At 37.5% G+C, this 20,461-nt stretch overlaps 1 protein-coding gene across 7 annotated transcripts in view; it reads right to left on the reverse strand.

Annotated features, from left to right (window-relative positions):
• The window catches only part of SNRK (SNF related kinase), a 55,833-nt gene that overhangs the window by 22,674 nt on the left and 12,698 nt on the right, over window positions 1-20,461 (reverse strand). For 3 of the 7 annotated variants that reach the window (XM_064496657.1, XM_064496659.1, XM_064496658.1), the window contains 3 exons: window positions 20,300-20,361; window positions 17,111-17,230; window positions 16,542-17,015 (listed from right to left, as the gene is read on the reverse strand). In XM_064496657.1, coding sequence (XP_064352727.1) covers window positions 16,542-17,015; window positions 17,111-17,183 — 547 coding nt within the window. In that variant the 5' untranslated portion in view covers window positions 17,184-17,230; window positions 20,300-20,361. Of the gene's footprint in view, window positions 1-16,541; window positions 17,231-20,224; window positions 20,362-20,461 lie in introns of all 7 variants that reach the window. The other 4 variants (XM_064496653.1, XM_064496655.1, XM_064496654.1 and 1 more) reach the window with 2 other exon arrangements.

Here is a 20,461-nt window from a genome sequence, read left to right on the forward strand (position 1 = left end):
TTCTTGAAATGTTTGTTTTGGTTAGTTCTCCAAGCATAATGCCTAAACGAGACATGTGGTATAAAAACGTATACAACTTATTTTCCTACATTAAAAAAAAAATCAGTATGTTGTATCTTTCTAGGGATTATAATAAACATACAACCTGGTTGATTCCATATAGGATTAATAACGTTCAGATTCCTTCATAATAAAATTTTAGCTAGAAAGTTCTCTCAAACATAACCACACGTTTCCTGCTTTTAAAAGTTATTTACTTTTTTCAGATTATGAAAGTAATACACGTTTAATGACAGTGAGATTCTATTAGCAATCTGTGGGAAGCTCCCTCCACCTGACTCACACTCATTCATCCCAATCTTTCATATTAGCCTATTAGATAAAGATATAACAGATTTGTTTTCATTTGCACCATCCTGATTATTCTTCCCCAATTTCTCCAAGGTATAATTTACATACATTAGAATTCACCATTAGTGTGCGTTTCTGCAAGTTCTAACAAATGCAGTCATGAAATTACTATCACACTCAAGACACAGAGATGCAGAGCATCACCCAAGGAAGTTCCCTTGTGCCTCTTTGTAGTCAACTCTTGCTCCCAGCCCAGCCCCTGGCAATCACGGGTCTGTTTTATGTCCCAAAAGTCTTGCCTACAAATGGACTTACTACAGTCTCTTTCCTCACTGATGCATCTGAGATCTGTCCATGTTGCTGCAAGTGCCAATGGTTCATCACGATTTACTGCTAAGTGACAGTCCTTTGCACAGGTCTTCCACAGCTTATTTCAGTTTGGGGCAATTATGAGTAAAGTCACTAAAAACATTTGTATATTTTACAGTAGCCAAGACATGAAAGCAGCCTAAATGTCCACCAACAGATGACTGGATAAAGAAAATGTGGAGCCTGCGCGCACGCACACACACAATGGACTACTCCTCAGCCATAAAAAGGAACGAAACAATGTCATTTGCAGCAACGTGGACGGGCCTAGAGATTATCATACTAAGTGAAGTGCGTCAGTCAGAGAAAGACAAACATCATACGATACCACTTACATGTGGAATCTTAAAAAATGACACAAACGAATTTATTTACAGAAGGAGACTCATAGACACAGAAAACAAACTTATGGTTACGGGGTGGGACAGAAGGGAGGAGGGAAAGAAAAATGCAGAGTTTGAGATTTGCAGATACTGACTATATATACAAAATAAACAAGTTTATACTGTATAGCACAGGGAACCATATTCAATGGCTTTTAGTAACCTGTAATGAAAAATACATATGTATCTACGTATAACTGAATCACTACACTGTACAACAGAAACTACTACAACACTGTAAATCAAAAATTAAAAATTATATAACTTAGATGATTGATTTCTTGAATATGTGTAAGCACATTTGACTGTGTACTGCACATTTGATTGGATTACTGCATTCTGTTGATTCTTATTTTGTGGTTGGCTTTATTCCTTTGATAACTATGTAAGTTTAAAAAGCTAAAGCCCTATAAACTGTTCTTAGAACAAACGAATAGTACATATATGTAAATTTTTAAAAATATGTGCAGTATATTGTACACGTATTTACATGCAATACATTGTATATATGCAATCAAACTGTAACAATTCTACCCAATTAAACTGAAAATTGAAAAAAATTTTAAAAAGAAAAAAACAAAAAAATAAACACTTGTATACAGCTGCTTATGCAAACTTAAATTTTCATTTGTCTTGGGTAAATACCTAGGAGTAGCTTCACCTACGGGAAATTACCTGGAATTCACCTGGAATTTATCGTGACATATGACATAATCTATCATTCCTTCTTCCAGAAGTATTTAATTATTCCAGTACAATTTATTAAAAAAAATTCTTCCTCTGATGTCTTCTGATAATGGAGGAATTTAAGATTATTAGAAACTCCTCCTCTTTCTACATTATTTAAAATCACCAGCTAAAGAATCATGCTAAGATACAGAGGTGCCCTTGGTCATCAGTCCTTAAACTCAAGGGCCACAAAGCAAACATTGCCATGTGTGTTCAACAAGTACATGGCACCACTATTTGCCAGGCACTGTGCTAGGTGCTGAAATGTACTCATAATGAGACCTTAAGGGCTGGCAATGAAAGGAGAATTTCCAGGAGAGATGACACTGCTGCCCTTTGTCACAATTAAACTCTGTTCATTCATTTACAGAAAAAGTAACAAACATCTGGCTTATAAAAGATAGCTCCACCTTATCTTCCATCTAGGATTTCTCTTTTTGAGCTATTTCCATGGTGAGTATGCATCTTGCCTGACCTCCAAAAGTGCCCATAAGCCCTGCTAAAAGCCTGGGCTCCAGGTAGCAAATAAAGGGGCATATCATGTTTTTAGGAATTTTCTATTATGATTTCATAATTCTTTCTCATCTCTTGTTGCTATCAATGTGCTGACTTCTACAAAGTCCCTTTGTTACCCACCTAGCAGCTGAAGGTTAGAAAAAGGAATTTATTGAATTTGTTTGAATTCTATGTAAAATTAACTAAGTAAGGACCTGAGTGAGACCCTGACTATAAACAAAATACATGAGCTTTGTACACAGGCTTAGGGCAGTCTATTTCAGCATCCCAGGAGCTTTTATTTGCTTGCTTCCTGGTGCTTTACTGGGTTTGGAACAACCTGAGAATTAATCTAAAGAAAGTGATCAATAAGTGGTTTAACTGGTAAGAGACAATGGTAGCTAAAGATTGTGAAGTTCATTTATCCTACATAATGTAAGAAAGGAACAATTTTAGAAAGCCTCCTTCCCATATGAAAAGCTGCTCCCTTTACTCCCGAGAGCAGCTCGAAGAGTCAAAAGTTAGAAAGTCAGGGAACACAAGTTCTCTACCTGTTCTTCCCTCTGCTGAATAATGAATTTATTTTACAACTGAAGCTAGATGGTGAATCCAAGAAATTTTTATCAAGTTGCTTACTGACAAACTAATAATACAACTGTCCTTAGGACAGATAGCAACGTACCCCACCCACAAACTGATGATTGAAAAAAAAAAAATTGGGGCTAGTCTAAAATCTCTGAGAAACTTCTGCTTCCAAGAAGTTGCAGCAGACTGAATGAAGGTCCTGCAGTAACAACCTGAAACAAAATGTTAACTTGGAGAAAACATGTTTTTAAAGCCTTGGAAGCAATAGGAATAGATGAACTAAAACTGCAGATTGGAAAGAGCCCTTTCTGGAGCTGAGGAAGGAATCCAAACAAGAATCATGTGACCTCCAGAGTTTCAATGGATCACAAACGTTGCTGGAAAAGGTTAAACTCAATCAACTTATATTACACTATAACTAAAAGACCTCAGGTATAGCACCTTTTTTAAAACCTGAAAAACAGGTAAGGTTAGGAAAATACAGCTACTCTGGTGTGAGAATATAAGGGTACATGAACTGATATTTAATGTCTCATCTATCACCAACTGGTATCCGTATACGTTAGTCTCTTAAGAATTTGTTAAACCAGTCTCAGTCCTCTAGAAACTAATTTCCCCTGAGAACAAAACTGAGAATCACACCCTGGAACATGGGGATCACCCTATCTGAGGGGCTCCCCTGCCATCTACTGGAGCTCCCAATCCATGGAAATCTCTTTTAAACTGTAACAAGGACCTCCAAATGTCAGTGAAGAGCTAACACATACAAACTCTGTTAACACAAAATGTTTTTTTTAAAAAATATATCAAACACACCAAACACCTACCAACTCAGTCTATTTTGACTTCAAAAAATAAAAAGAACGCTGTACACACAATGACTTGATGTTCCTTTTGGAAGTAGCTCTGTCTATAATCTTACGTCCAGTTTTCCATTACAATCTTCCCAAGTCATAGGTAAGAAATATAAAACATAATAAAGAAAATGACAGATTTAATACATAAAACAAGTTAGATACGCACAAAAAACAAGGCCACTATTCCACACCTGTATTTTATGCCTCAAAACTTACTTCAAAACTGCTCGCGTTCATCTTTCTGTCAAAAAGTTGTGGGCCCACTTTCTACTCAGCCCCATGAGCCTTCAAGATCAGATCTAAAAAAGGGCTTCCTGGTGGTCCATAGAACAGAAACTACACCTCCGCATCTCTCCGAAGAGGGGAAGCACAGCTTTCATCAGACTCACGATGAGTCTACAACTCACTCAATATTCACACAGAGAAGGCAAGAAAAAGGAGTTCTGATGTGAGCAGACATCAGGGAGAGCCATGGAGGGCGACTGCAATCAAACTTTGTAAAGAGGCTTAGAAGAATGTGAATTTTCATTTCTTTAGTTAATCTCTATAATATTTATTCATTTAAACAAACACTAAGAGCTGGTCATGTGTACCAGGAGATGAGGATGGGGCACATATAGGACAGAAACACACACAGTTCCTTCCTCCAGGACCTGACTACTGAGCACGGGAGACAAGGGAGCCCTCTGGAGTGATCGGGCTTGGCGTCGCCCAGTCAATTCCAAAGGGAAAAGGCATCAGGGCACGTGCCCTCCGCATCTTATCATCCTCTTTTTTTAGCCACTTACAACCCTGCTATTATTTTCATCCAACAAACTAGCATGCCTACTCTGTGCCTGGCTGCAGCCCAGGAACCAGAATTTAGGTGTATCTATGAGGAGGGTCTCACTCAGACTTGCACAGTCTTACTTTCCTCCTCACCAGACACTGCCACAAATACTCAGGGCCCACAATTTTTTTCCTTGGATTCCAGGGCTTAAAATAACTGAATTAAAATTTTAAAATATTAAAGTAGGCACTATCTTACACTATACAGGATGTAATTTTAAACACACCAACATCAGGCTAATAAAGCAATAAAAATTAGCTATGGTACTTCAATGTTTTCCAAAGACAACGCAGGTGACACAGAAAATGGGAACTAAGAACTGCAGAGCGGCGAGGGGCACGCAGCAGCGTCACAGCTGTACGGAAGACCGGCTCCGTGGCACAGGCCCTGCTAGCTCACTGCTCTGGGGAGCCCTGTTCCACTGTGCGCTCCACCTCCCGCTAACTAAGCCAGTGTTAGCATATGAAGATCTGACTGACAGAAACCATAGGCCCTGAAAGGGGCGAACCACACTGTGTGTTAACACGACTGAAAATGTTGCCCAAGCAGCCATCCTGAGAGTTGTGACAATGCCTGGACGTGTCAGGCAGGGCTTCCCCAGAAAGTGAGCCCCGTCACTGACTAGTCCCACCAGGCCCACCCCAGAGAGAGCACAGGGGGGTGATGAAGCCCAGCCCCTGATGTAAGCAAACACACCAGTTCTTAAATGCACGACAATCACCCCGCTGGCCATGTCGAGTTCTGATCTGTCCAGCATTGTGTATTCTTACTGAAAGGATTCCAAATGTACTATTACAGAGTTTGTTCTGATTTTTTGTTTTGCAAACTAGTCTTTAACGAGTTTATGTTTCTCCCCACAAAGAAAAAGCTTAAACACTGAAGCAGATTTGATGTTTTCAACTCCCCAGAAGTTTCCTATGCTGCACCCTGAAGTGAATATAAGTGGTTTCAGTTTCCATATGTATTTCTATATTAAAATAGTTAGTGTTCTGGGTGGTTTGAAAAACTCTTATGAAGTTCCAAGAAACTAACCAGTTATCAAATAAACGCCATGACTTTCATTTGTTTTTTTTTTAATCTAACTTTACAACACACACAGAAAAATCCCTTCTTTAGAAGTCAATCTACTCCCTAAACACAAAACAACCTAACATTCTGAAAGTTAAACACAACTAAAATCACATGCAAGAAAACCCATACGCACAGGTCCTGGGCCTGCCCTCCCCTCCCAGATCTCCCAGGCAGCCAACATTTCAGAAACTCCTCCAGAACAAATTTCTAGAGAAGGAGAGGGCAGCCCAGGAAGAAAAATGAGGCCATGAAGGTGGAACGCCCTCTGGGACCGGGCTGCAGCCCCAGACACTAAGGGCACTGTGTTTCTCCTCCAGAGGAGGGTGAGCAGAGCCGGCTCCAGCTGATCCTGAAGGCTGGCAGTGACTAGCCTGATGCTCAGTGCTTTACATGTCCTCATTCACCTAATCCCGTCTAAAGGCAGGAACTATTACTACCCCACTGCACAGAACCCGTGTCAAGGCGGGAAAGAGAACAGGCAGTAGGGGTAGAAGGGGAGGTCTGTGTGCAGAGGGCTGGGAGGCAGAGGCCCGAGGCAGGAGAGGCAGGACCAGAGGAAGGATGGTGACTTATACAGGGAGGCAGCATGGCTGGAGCTGAGCAGCCCAGCCGTGGGACGGCGGGAGGGAGGGAAAGTCAGGGAAGAAATGGGAAAGCCAATCTTTAGAGCCAAGGGGCCACTGTGAGAACTCTGGTTTTATTTCTGAATGAGAAGCGATGTCTCTAAGGTGTTCTGAGCAGAGGAGTGACTTAACAGACTCAAATTTTAAAAGCACCTGAGACGCACCGTTCTCCCCTGCAATGGGGGTTACTGCAACTCCCCGCTCCTCCCAGCTGCCCCACGTGTGGCAACTCCTAAAGCCCCGCAGCCACCTCTCTGGAACTGTCAGTATCTGAGAACAAAGCAGCAAGGAACAAAGAACAGTAACCCTGCTTCTAACATCCCTTCTTACCTGCCTTCTAAGACACACACCCTCAGGCAAGTCAGCCCAACTCTCACCTCCTCAGACAAAACACCCAAAGCTCAGACCAGAGCTTGGGCTCTAGTTTGAAAAGCAGCTGAATAGTAATGTCAGGTTTTTGTTCAAATAGGACCTGGAATTACCAGCCCTGCAACCCCTCATCTTTCCACAGGATTTCAGAGGGAGTAGGTAGTGCACTAAGGCCCACTTAAAACAAAACAAGACCCCTGCCTGGTTAATCGTCGTAAGAGCCCTTAGAAAACTGCAAAGGTGTTATAAACGTTCTGGATGAAGAAAATGACTCTGAAGGAGGCAGTGAGGCACCCTTCTGGCTGCACGCATGGAGCCGGGGGACATCCAATCAGAAGCCCGGGGTGGCAGTAGAAAGGAAACAGGCAGGACCCTGGGCTCCTCAGGACAAGGGTCCCCGAGGGTGTCTAGCTTCAAGTTCCAGGCACTGGAACAGCATCAGAAAACATTTCCAAAGGACCGAAGTTTGGTTTTCACTTACTTATCCCTAAATGAGCACAAAATGTGACTAAAAATTGGGGGGTAGAGGGAGATGGAGGAGAGAAATTTAAGCTCAATTATCAACTTCAAAAAAGAAGAAATATACATTCTCATTCACTTTTCACACCTAAAGTTTAAATTTTCTTTTTCCTAACACTTATTCTCTAAAGAACATTAGAATCTAGATATTGGGAATCGATTTTTCCACCAACGACTACAAACATTTGATTCTACGGGCTTGAGTCGGCAGTCGGCGAGGCTCAATGCACATCAGAATCTCATGGAAGCTTCTGGTTGCGGGCCTCACCCAAGGCTACAAGAATGAGAATCTCTAGTGGCAGTGCCCAGACAAGGTTTTGGGTTTTTCTGTTTAAATCTTTCCCAGGTGAAACTGATGGGTAATGAGTTGAGAACCACCAGTTAAAATCTTACCACACCACTAGTACAGTAAATTATACTTTTCAAAATAGAGTCAACATCTATTTCATTTGATCTGAGCCTTATCACACAGTGAGAACAATAAGTACCATGGCTAAAAATGCAGTAGGGAAAACATCAAAAACATATATCTCATTTCTATCGTATTTTTCAGGCCTCTCACTGAGAAATCAATGGTCGAATTAGCCTGAAAAACCCATTTACGGGTACCTATAGATTATATCACCCATAACATTCCATGCTCTAGAACCTTCTTTACAAATGTTAAATTCAGTAATAGTTTATTTATAAACCCAAAGGACTTTGTTCAAGGCATAGAACCTCTGCTACCTGCTTCTCAAATACTCAATTATACAACACATTTTAAAGTCAGTACATTGTAAAGACAGAACTAACACTGAATAAAGTGCTTTTATTTACAGAGTTCATGCCAGATCAATTTTTAATTATGATTTCTGAAATAATTTTCATTTCTCATAGGCATGTGTAACTTCAGAAAGCTTAAGGAAGAATTTTCTTTTTTTTTTCTTTCTTTATTTTTAATGACAAGTGATGACGCTATCCTTTCTAACAGGTACCTTTCAGAGTATGTGACCTTGCACTTGGCAGCTGGGTTGTGGAAGGTATGAGCCATATTTCTATGCGTGTGTTTGTCAGTTCTCAATGTTACCCATGTGACTATGCCTGGGCCCCAGGTTGCAATGCATCTCACACTGGGCACACTTATGCAGACAGGTTGTATGTTTCCTTTTTTAAAGAAAACAAAGTGCTACTTTAAGCAGAACAAAATTCCTTCCATGTGCATAGAAGAGACACAAAACATCCCTTAAAGATAATCCCAAACTCCACACTTGAGCCCAAAACTCTGACACAAGCCTAAAGTCTTCTAATCTAGAACCCATCAGGGCCACAAGCCCAAATGACAAATAGTGTTAAGAATAAGTAACATAAAATTTAACCAGATTCTAAATCTGGGAAGAAAAGATCTAAGTCGGGAAATACCAAAACATTACAAAGACATCTGACTGTAATAAATGATAACTTTGAGAAGAATAAAACTGTACACTCAGATTTGCTGTAGCTAGGGAAAGACAGTGAAAGCAAGTCCATAAATAGCTTTTCTGTAATAAATCTGAAATAAATGCAAGGAGTCATCAATTCATGGTAGAAACTATAATGGCAGATTTGTGTAAACCAGACAGAAAATTTCTGATTTGTTTATGTCTTTTAGGATTATTCCAAAGTTCTATCACAAAAGTTAAGTTAGGCTGCACTATCTGTGCAGGAAGGAGAAATCCTTTTTAAAATTTCACAGAGAAAATATTTAAGTTTTTAAACATTTTATACACACAGTGCTACAACCATAGTTCTTTCGGTGGCACCATTTCCTAAATCCTCTGAAAGGCTCCTGTATAGGAGGGAGTATGCGGAGATAAGCTATCACAGGACTAGAGCAGAGCGATGGATGACTGCCCTGAGCACGACCAGTGTAACCTCAGTTCTTCCCTTATAAATGCCAAGATTTCCCAAATATTATACAAAACAGAATCAGCATATAAATTAATACTCAAGAATGTCTCAATTTATGTTTTACTGATCTACTTTTTGATAAGACAAGGCAATTCTTTTCAGATAGACCAGATAGTCATTTTTAAATTCACACTGGGTTTTAAGATGTTCTTCACATGTAATAAGTTAGGTCGAAGAAAAGAATAAATAAAGATGTATAAGAACACAATTCTAAGGTGTGTTCATAGCCTTCATCAGAACTTAAGGCATTACTGAACCAGAAAAAGCTAAGGACCACCGCTCTAAAATAAATGCAAGTACCTATTCTTAACATGGTAAGGTTAAGTGCTCTCACCACAGGGGATATGGGATCATCTTTGGCTGATTATTTGGTTTTTAAATTGTTTTTATTTTTTAAAAATACAATATAAAAATATATTTGTTAGCAACGCATTTGAACACTGAAAAAATGCAGTGTGTTTCTGTCATGGTAACCTTTGTTCCCAGACCATATCAGGCATTATTGTTTAAAAGAAAGTAAAAACGACAGCTACACAACATCTCAGGAACATCTACATTGGAATACTTGCCTTCCAGGCAATGAACAGTATGTATTTTTCAACTTTTTGAAATAATTATGGAATCACAAGAGCTGCCAAAACAAACAAACAAACAAAAAAAAGTGCAGTGAGGTCCCAAGTACTCTTCACCCAGTTTCCTCAGTGGTAATATCTTAACTGTAGCACAATATTAAAACTAGGAAACTGACTGGTTCAGTCCACAGAGCTTATTCAGACTGCGTTGTGTTACATGGACTCTTGTGTGTGCAGCTTCCATTCAACTTTATCACGTGTAGGTTTACGTAACTGACATCAGATGCAGAGGTGCTCCATCAAGAGGCTCCCTCATGCTATCCCTTTATAACCACCACCTCCAACCTCTGGCAAACACCAGTCTGTTCTTCATCTTTATAATTTTGTTATTTCAAGAGATGTACATACAGTGGAATCATGCAGTACATAAGCTTTTGAGATCAGCTTTTTTCATTCAGCGTAATTTTAAGATCCACCCAAGTTATTGCATCAACAGTTTGTTTCTTTTTATTGCTGCACAGTATTCCAGGGCAAGGATGCACCACAGTTTAACCATCCCCCCACTGAAGGACACTGGGTTGTTTCCGGTTTGAGGCTATTACAAATAAACACTTACGAACATCCATGTACATGTTTTCATAAGAACATAGGTATTCATTTTCCTGAGATAAACACCCAGAAGTACAACTGCAGGGATGTATGGAAAGCAAATATTTAGTTTAATAAGAAACTGCCAACTATTTTCCAGAGTGGTATGTTAGTGACTCCTCTCCTTACTCTTTTTCATAACTGTTTTAGCTATTCTACGTCCTTGGCTTTTCCATATGAATTTTAGAATAATGTTGTCTAGCCTACAAAAACTGCACAGGGATTTTAACAGAAACTGCATTAAATCCATAGATCAACTTGGGGAGAACTGACACCTGTACTATTATGTTGTCTTATAACTCATGAAAATGATTTGTCTCTCCCTTCATTTTTTGGCATGATTATAAATATTACTCTGCTTTAATTTCAGTCTCCACACATTTGTTAATATAAAGAAATGCAACTGATTTTTATGTTTACCTTGTATCCTGGGATCTTGCTGAATTCACTTACTGGCCCTAGGAATTTCTCTGTACAGATACCTTGAGATTTTCAATGCAGGCAATCATGCCATCTTCAAGTGGAGACACTTTTATTCCTTGCTTTCCTATACGTATGCCTTTCAGTACTATATTGAATAAGAGTGGCTGAGCATACATCTTTGTCTCATTTCCGAACTCAGGGGGAAAGTATTCAGTCTTTCATGTTAAGTATGGTGTTAGCTGTAGGTTTCTGTAGATGCTGTTTATGAGCTGAGGGTGTTCCCTTCTACTCCTAGTTTACCGAGAACCAGCAAAGAGTAATATTTCAATGTAGGACAAAATACAGATTTATGAAAAGAACTCTAGTTTTTTACATATTCATATGCATGAGGACACTTCTCGTAACTCCATAAATGAATAATCTCCATTAAATGCTGAACTGCAAATTGTAGAAAGCGTATATAGACTTTTTTGTTTATATTGCCAAAAGCTTATACACATTGAACTCTAAATCCAAACCTTTAGATCACATTAATACGAAGCCATGTTTTAAGTAATTTAGATTTTAATGATACCTCCTGCATATTTATTTAGCAAACAATACACTAATGCAGAGAATGAATATTTCATCTTTGAAACAGTTTTTCTATAAACTAGGAAGCATCTAATATTAAGTATTCTCAGTTCTAAAGCTGTTAACATCCCAGAAAGCCTCCAAATCTCAAGTGAGATGACAAAAGTTTTCGATTCCAGATTTAATTCATTTTAACTTGAAACTAAACTTACAAATTTTAATGAAGTAGGAAGAAAGTCATAAACAACGTCAGGGTTTTACAACTGAAAACTTCTGTCTGTGATCTGAGAATTTTCCCATTTTAGTTTCTAGAATGAAGAAATCATTGAAGCATACGTCAGTTTTTTTTTTAAAGCAGAGTGAGGTCTTTGCTGATGCTGCTTTGAAAAACAAAACCTCAAGTTACCCAGAAATTCACCTGGAGCCTCATTACAAGGGCCACCCCACAGGGCAAGCAGCAAGGTCCCCATCAGTTTCAGCAGAGCCTGATCTCTCCAGAGCACAGTCCTAAGTGTGCCCTCCCCAGCAGGCACAGGTCCGTCCCCTGCCTGTCGTTCCACTGTCCAAACTGACATAACTCGCAGCAATGAGTTTTCCACCATGTACACTGCTGCACTGCAATCTCTACCACGGCAATTCCAAAGACTGCAAATGAGAGACTGCAGGATTTTTCACGCAGATCATATTTTTCCCTTTCCTTTCTAACACAGTGAAGTCGACTTAATACACATTCTTGAAAGTCAACAGAGGCAACTGAATCAATAGCTCACCGAGCATGACCTAAGCTCTCCTTCTCTCCCAAATCCCTAAACATGGCAGCAGGTGATGGCAGGTGGGGTCAGACTGAAAGGAAACCCGAACCCCAAACCCAGACGGTAGGAGCTTCCGTGGTGCTCCTTTCCAGAAGACACAGACTAGAAACAGGAAGGAACTATACCAAGACAATCACCAGAGGAGTGACTAAGTTCCTCTCACCCCGTGACCCACAAGCATGAACATGCAGGTATGTGCTCCAGGCCAAGGGGTGATTGTGGGCACCACGGGCAGAGGCGGAGTGACAGTCTGTACAACAGTAAGACCAGATGGCAGTTCGCGCTCTGCTCCTCTCCCACATCCACAGGACGTTGCTCAAGACACTGTATTCACAGACAGTTGAGCAATCTCAAAAAAAAGAGAGACAAACACACAACTAACAATCCCCAAGCACCTAGGAAAATGAGCGGCCCGAGAGCAGAACCAAGAACATCCAACTGAAGAACTAGTACCCAAGAAAAACCGCTTAACAGAGCACTTCCAGAAGTGTTAAACCATACGCTTCATAGAACAAATGAAATGTAGCCCAACAATGAAAATAAAATTAATCTTATCTCAGACTTCACACCAGGACCTTAAGAAGCAAAAGGATGACAGGAAAATATCTTCAAAGTCAGGAAGAAAAAGATTCTGAAGATGTATTTCTATACCCAGCCAAGTTACTATCAAAGGTGAGGACATTTTTAGACAAAAGACTTGGAGATTTTTTTCACAAATCTTCTCTAATGAATTGCAAACAAAACAAAACAAAAATAATCTAAGTGAAAACAGAAAGGTCAAGAATCAGCAGTAAACCAAGAAACTGGTAAAATTAAGCCTAAAATTAACTATTTTTATAGATAAATAAAAGCAAATGAAAAAACTTTCACTCAAAGGAAAGTAAAAGCAAGCTATAGCTGTTTGTAGGAAAGAGGGAATTAAATGAATATTGATTAATTCTAGACATTAAAAGTAGACACTAATACAAAGAGAAATAGACTGCACATCCTGGAAACCACTGAAGGAAAAGAAAACTTGAATAGCCCAATACAGGAAAAGGTAATAATGAAGTAATACGGCAAATGAAAAACACAAAATAAGATAGCACTAATAAGTCCAGGACAGTCCAGTAAAAACAAGTATGAATGGACCAAATTCACCTATTAAAAGACTGGCTCACAGATTACAGACACAAAATATAGCTATATATCATTTAAGATAAACCTAAAACAAAGTGACAAAATATGAACCAAGGCAATATGCAAACAAATAAGTAGCTTCATTTTGCTAAAACATACAGCCCATCATGAAAAATAAATTAAACTTTTATATACTTAACACAGCTTAAAATAACACGTACAAAGCAAAAACTAATTAAAATACAAAATTCACAGATTAAAGTAGGAAACTAGCATAATTCTCCCAGAAAATAACTGATTAGAATAAAAGCATGACACAAAGGCACAAATTACATAATTAACAATCTTAACTATGTAGACAAACTTTGCATGTACCAAAAACACAAATATTTTAACCACACAGGGAATAGCAACAAAAATTACTATGTATTAAGCCACACAGAAAATCTAAAAACATGTCCCAAAGCAGAAACCAATCAGGCACATTTATTGACTATAAACTATTAAAATTAGAAGTTACAACCCAATAGCTAAGAGGAAAAATAAATTTATCCACTTTGAAATTTAAAAAAAAGGTAACTTTTGAGTTAAAGAAACAAAACAGTAAAGACAAACTTCAGCAATAAGCAACAATACTGCAGAGTGAAACCCCTGAGGTGTTACCAGGGTCTGCGGGAGAGGGCAACATACAGCCTTACCTGTGTTTGTTAGACACCAGGACAATGAAGAAAAAAAGCTTCCAATTCAAGATACCAAAAAAGAAAATAAGAAAAGAAACAAGGAACCTCAAAGATCCTAGGAAGAATTAATAAAAATGAAACAAACAGTAATAATACAGAAAACAAAAGTCTAAACAAAATCAAAATCTGATTATTTGAGAACAAAAAAATAGACAATTTCTGAACTAAGTCTCAAGGTTGAGGACCAGCGCCCTCTAAAACACTTACAAATCTGAACCAAAGTTGTTTTATTTAGCAACATCTGATAATTTAATAAAATGACAGATTCTAATCTTTGTCCCCAATTTTGCTAAGCATCTGTGAAGAATCACTGATTGATTTTGGCACAATAAACTAATACTACATTAACAGGAAGACAACTGTCCATTTGTTTTTTAAAGCAATTCTGTATTTCAATCACACAATTACACAAAATGTATGGAAATAAACACAAAGAAAATGAACTCCACCCAATTCTACTTTTACAACACAAGATAACCATTTATCACACTGGTGATTATCCTTCTGAAAATTTTTTCTTTTTTAAAAACTTATTTAAGGTTCTATTATGCAATATTTAAGATATAAGGGGAGAAAAAAAGAACATCACAATGAACTCCTGCGTATTCCCTACCCAGCTTAGGAAATAAACACCACCAATACAGCTCAAACTCTCTAAACATGTGTCCATGTGTTCTTTATCCTTCGCTGCACATGCTGCACATGCACACACCCATAATAATAGATAATACTGCTTTGTATGTTTTACACTTTTATATAAATGTTATAATACTATAGGTACGCATCACTCATTTTTTAAACACTGTATTTGTGAACTCCAGCCATGTTGACATACACAGTTCATTAATTTTCACCAAGGTAGTTGCACCGTATGAATATTGAACAATTTATTCTCCTGCTGATGAACAGTCAATGCTACTAAAAACATTCTCTGAAAATCTCTCGTGTGCATGACTGAGAGCCAGCTTCTCCAGGGTGCATACACAGGAAGGAGACCTGCCGGGTCTCAGGACGTGTGCATCTTTAACTTTACTAGATATGGAAAAACCATCTTCTACAAAGTATAAGAGCTCCTGAGGTTCTATAGTTTTATCTATACTTGGTTTTGTCTGGCTTTAGTTTTTCTCAATGGAAAAGTAAGAAACTACCTCACTGGGGTTTCAATTTCCCTTTGCCTGATTATTAGTGAGGTTGAACATCTTTTTCACGTTAGACATTTATGTTTTCTCTTCTGCGTATTCCTGGCTTCATTTTCTATTTAGAGTCTCTCCACTAATCAAAAATCTTTTGTTCAGATATTCTAATGGAAGACTTCAGTGAAGCCTGATTATCTGTAGAGGGCAGAAACCACTTATTTGCCCTTTGTTTTCCAGAACACATAGTCCAACATGAAAAGCAGTGTCTTGGTATACAGAGTATTCTGTATAAGATCAGCACTCTTCAATGTTATGTCTTTAATCTCCTGTAACATGCATTTCAAACGATCAGAATGCAAATGGGAGGCTCATAAGTAGGAAGTTTGATATCATGTGCAGGTAATAGTAAGGCATATTTTTCTAAGATTAAACCTAAAATGTTAAAAGCTGACCACACCTTCAGATTAAGAAATCCTTAAAAATTAAAAATAAATTCCTCCATGACCTTCAAAACATGTTTGATCCTAAGGGTACAAAGCTGACACAAGCCGAAATGCAGTAAACACTTCTACCACAAGTAAATAACTCTGACAAGAGACAGAGCGCGAAAATGTGTTGGAGTGAAGGGAGGGGGTGGGTAGTTGGGAATGCCAAGTGCTACCACTATTCTGGAATTCACCACACAGCAAGTACTCTGTGTATCAATTTCCTATTCTGTACAGTGAGATGGACAATAGCCACCATACCGGTCACTGTGAAAAGTAAACAGATAATAAGGGAATACAACACTTGTATCTGATCTATTTTACAGATGAGGAAATGAAGCAGAGAGAGATCAAGTACATTGCTCAAGGTCAAAATTAATAAATTATTCCAATGCCCTAATTCTTTTTTTTCCCTCAAGCATATAATCTTGATTTTATTTCCTCTCCCCTCCTCTCCCTCCAACACCACCCACACCACCCCTCTCCCATAACACCAAATCATGATTTGATTTTCAACACCCCAATCCTTCACACTGCACTGTAATACCCATAGTACCTTTCCAATAAGGGTTTCGTGACTGTTAAAGAGTATTCACAGGAAGGAGACAACTAGAAGAATCTAAGAAGATAGAGAAAGTACCCAGACCTTAAAAAAAATTAAAATTGGGCAGACAAGAGGTTATCTTAAACGATAACTTGCTCATTTTCCTTTGTGCTGACAAATACACTTCAGACATTAGCCATCTACAGGGTAAAATAAACTGTCAGCTTCAGGAAATAGCATTCATGAAACCCAATCTGTTAACTAAGACCCATTTAACAGATATTCTCTTAGAAATCACTCCTATATAGACAACAACCAATTTGACCTACTACACTCTAGCCAGTAGAATTCAAGAGGGCAAATACTGGAAGGTTACCTACCTACTGCGGGTGCATCATACTCATCACCAAGCAGAATTTCTGGCGCAGAATATGCAAGAGATCCACAGCTTGTAGTGAGCTTCTTCCCTGGTTGAAATTTGTTGCTGAAGCCAAAGTCTGTCAACTTTACAAGACCTTGTTTTTCAAAGAAGACCACATTCTCAGGTTTTAAGTCTCTGTGAACCACATGGAGTTTATGGCAATAAGATATGGCATGAACTATCTGAGCAAAGTACTTCTTGGCCAAGTCTTCGTTAAGCCCCTCCTCGTGTTTCATTATGTAATCGAACATGTCTCCTCCATCCCCAAGTTCTAGAATAAGATACAGTTTGGTCTGGGTGTCAATAACTTCATAAAGGCGTACGATGTTGGGATGCTGCACTAGTTTCATGCATCTCACTTCTTGGAAAAGATGACCAGTGGCTAGAGTGTCCAGTTTTGTCTTGTCAATAACTTTTACTGCCACTTTTTCACCTGTAAAGACATGCCTGGCAAGTTTAACCACTGCAAAATGACCTCGGCCCAAGGTTTTATCCAGATCATATAATCCAGCAATCTTCCCATCATACCCTCGCTTGAATCCTGCCATGCTGGTCCAGCAGAAGGAAAAGTATTTAGACTGTCTAAGATGAATCTTCTCATATATCTGGTGAAAATAAGGAATTCATTTTCAATGTCGCCATGGACATCTACAAAACAAGAGAAACAAAATTAAGTTTCCGTGACTTTTCCTTTTATAGCTTCAATTTTTTTTAATTTTGTTTTAAGAGAAGCTTGAAGTAAATACATTGAAACATAAAATGAATCAGGGGCATTTATAATAACCTATTTACAAATTTAGGGTTTTCATTATAAAGGCTGAGAATTAAAATACCACTTTAAGTTTGCAAACTGAAAATAAATCAGTTTGTTGAAAATTTTTGGTTATGTCAGAAATAAGAAAACTGGCAAGTTTGATAAGCTATGTTAAAAAAAATATTTTCCAAAAGTAATTTCAATTAGTGTCTCAAAAAACTCAGGGATGACAAGAAAGGGAAAACACAAAGAATATACATTTGGACAGAAACCAACTACTTTTTCCTGTTGTTCCAAAACTAGCACTATTTCCTATAAAAGTATAACACAATCCCTTCATTAAAGCCTTTTTCAACTCTCACAGCTGGGATTACCGTTCCTTCTCTGTATCTCCAAAGCACCTCCATCCCAGGTCGTCTTATCCTATAGGTTTTTGTATACACCATCCTGATCCTGAGACCAAAAGAGGACTCTAAGGGGAGAGTAGAAGTAAAAACTAAAACCTAACACCTAGAACAGTGTTTTACAACTACTAGGTAACCAAAATTTTGTTAAATTTTGAAAAGTAACTTTTTTCAAAATGTTACAAGGCAACAACTGTTTGCTCTTCCATCTCTAGTGCCTAGAACAGTGTCTGGCACATAGTAGGTGCTTATGCTCACTCTCTGTACTCATCAGTTACACTGATCTTAATTATGGTTTTCCCACTCTCACACAAAACCTACTACTATGACCTGCTTTTATTTCAAGAATAGACAAGCATGCATTCTTAAACCATTCAAGTCTTAAAAGATCATTTACCTTTAAAGACCACATTATATATGGAATTTAAAATTCTCAACCTTTATAAGTGTAAACCTTAAAATACAGAAATCAGTTTTTATAAATGAACTTGACTCAGGAAAACCAAAAAAAGTATATAATTATATAAATTAAGATATCACTTTAAATCTCACAGACTGAATTCTCACTATTATTCTTTCTGACCAGAAGTTAATAGAATTAAATAACAAAATCCAATGAAGAATACAGCAATCTCCCAGCTCTAGCTCTTTCCTATTAGTGCATATTTATCCCTTCACTGAAGCCTTTTCTAATGCTCCCAGGATATAGTTTCACATTTTCAGTTACTTTTTGTTAAGAACAGTACTTATATTTACTCCACTTGGATGAAAATATCCCAAAAAACTAAACTGCACATAAAATAAGGTAATTTTTAAAGCACTAGCATTAAATACCTTTAAATCTCTTTTTTGCTTAAGAGAAGAACAGAAGAAAGGCTAACATTTTTTAAAAACCTACTATATATATTTCTACAAAATAAATCAAATTGGATTGTGTCACTGGACCTTAACAATCCTAAGAGGTGAATATTATTCCTATTTTACAGCCAAGAAAACACTCTTCCAGGTAAATGCTGAAGCTAAGATTCTTATTTCAAAGCATATACCTCTTATAAACATTTGACCACTCTAAATGATGTTATAGTCAAGATAATAATATCTCAAGAGTTAAAAAACTATAAAAGAGGTATAGTCACTCTCCTGTGCAAATTGAAATGATCCAAATCATGTATCTGGGGCCACCTCAAGAAATATATACAAGATTTAAAAATGTTTATTAATATGCTTTTTATATTTTAATAATTACTGAAATAACAAATATCAACTAGCATTCACTGAATGAGTACAATATGCTAGTCACCTACCACATGCTTTACATCATCTTCACTTAAAGCTTACAACTGTCCTCAGAGATAGCTACATCGGCCTAAGCTACAGGGCGAGAGTGTAAAAAAGCTGGGGTTTGAACACAGGGCTATTTTGACACTTAAATCTGTGCTTTTAACCAGTATGCTACAGTGTTTCTGCAAATTATTTTCAGAAACAAAATCCTATTTCTTTAAGATTTTTAAAATAATAAACCAGTACTATGTATGTACAGGCATTGGCGAAAAAGCAAATTTCTTCTATACTGTGTATTATCCTTGTCATCTGAGCTAGTAATTTTAATGATGAGATTAACTGGAAAATCCAAGTGGAAAGACCTTACTTTATTTGGACAGTAGTTCCCCAAAAGAAAGTTTAATTCAGACATTTAATTTTCAAAAACAGAAATGTGAAGCTAACTCCAAGGGGCAGAAAACTATCTTTTAAATCTTTAACTTCAATTAATCATAAGAGCAGTAATTATTCTTAAAATTCTACCCAAATCTATGTTTTTATTGTACAAGCTTGTAAATGCAACTTTAGCTTTCAAAACAAACTGCTGCAGGCTACCCCCAAATTATGTAATACTTTTTTTTTCATCTATCCCTTTAGTTTAGATGTATTCCTGGGAAGTGGCATATAAATCAGACTTTACAAATAAATTTGAATTTGTTTAAATTTTAATTAATCTGTTCTTTAATTTTAAAAAATTACTAAAATAGTAAATAAAAATACAGATAAGGGAAAAAAGCATTTTTTTCCTCAGATACCCAGGGTCTCAGGGTCTCAGACACCCAGAGTTAATCACTATGAACACTCTCCTGTTTCTCTTCCTATAACTGCGCTAGCCGAAGGGAATAATGAAATAATTTTTAATCTACTAACAAGTTCATGGGGAAGAATCTTATAGGGTCTCTTCTTAACGACAGACTACCCTGTAGTGAAATGATTAATAACTCTATCAAATAATTTACTTTTTTTGGTACTCTTGGGTACATATATCCTTTTTTCATTGTCTATGAAACTACAATACCTAAAAACAGGAAGTTACAAGTAACTGAAGGCTGGGAGGAAAACTATCCTTGTTATTGAACATCTTTTAAAACATTAGCCCACTGCCTAATCCTACTATCAGGTATATATTTGGAGGAAATAATTTCTTTGAGGATCTTGCAATACCTGAACACCAATGCAGAATATTAAGATGTGGCTTATAGAAAGTAAAGGTGACTCTGTACCAGCTCCAAAACATACCCTGCAAACCGCATATTGAATAATCCTTGTTATTACAGTATTTTGTTAGTTGCTTCTTTTTCCTAAAGGAAAATACAAAAAAAAAAAAAAATTAGGTTAGTTCCATTTGCTTTAACTTTGCTTGAAGTTAAAATATAAACCCTAAGGCTGGATCCAGACAAA

Source organism: Camelus dromedarius, chromosome 17 (assembly GCF_036321535.1).
Source record: "Camelus dromedarius isolate mCamDro1 chromosome 17, mCamDro1.pat, whole genome shotgun sequence".
Taxonomy (NCBI): Eukaryota; Metazoa; Chordata; class Mammalia; order Artiodactyla; family Camelidae; genus Camelus; species Camelus dromedarius.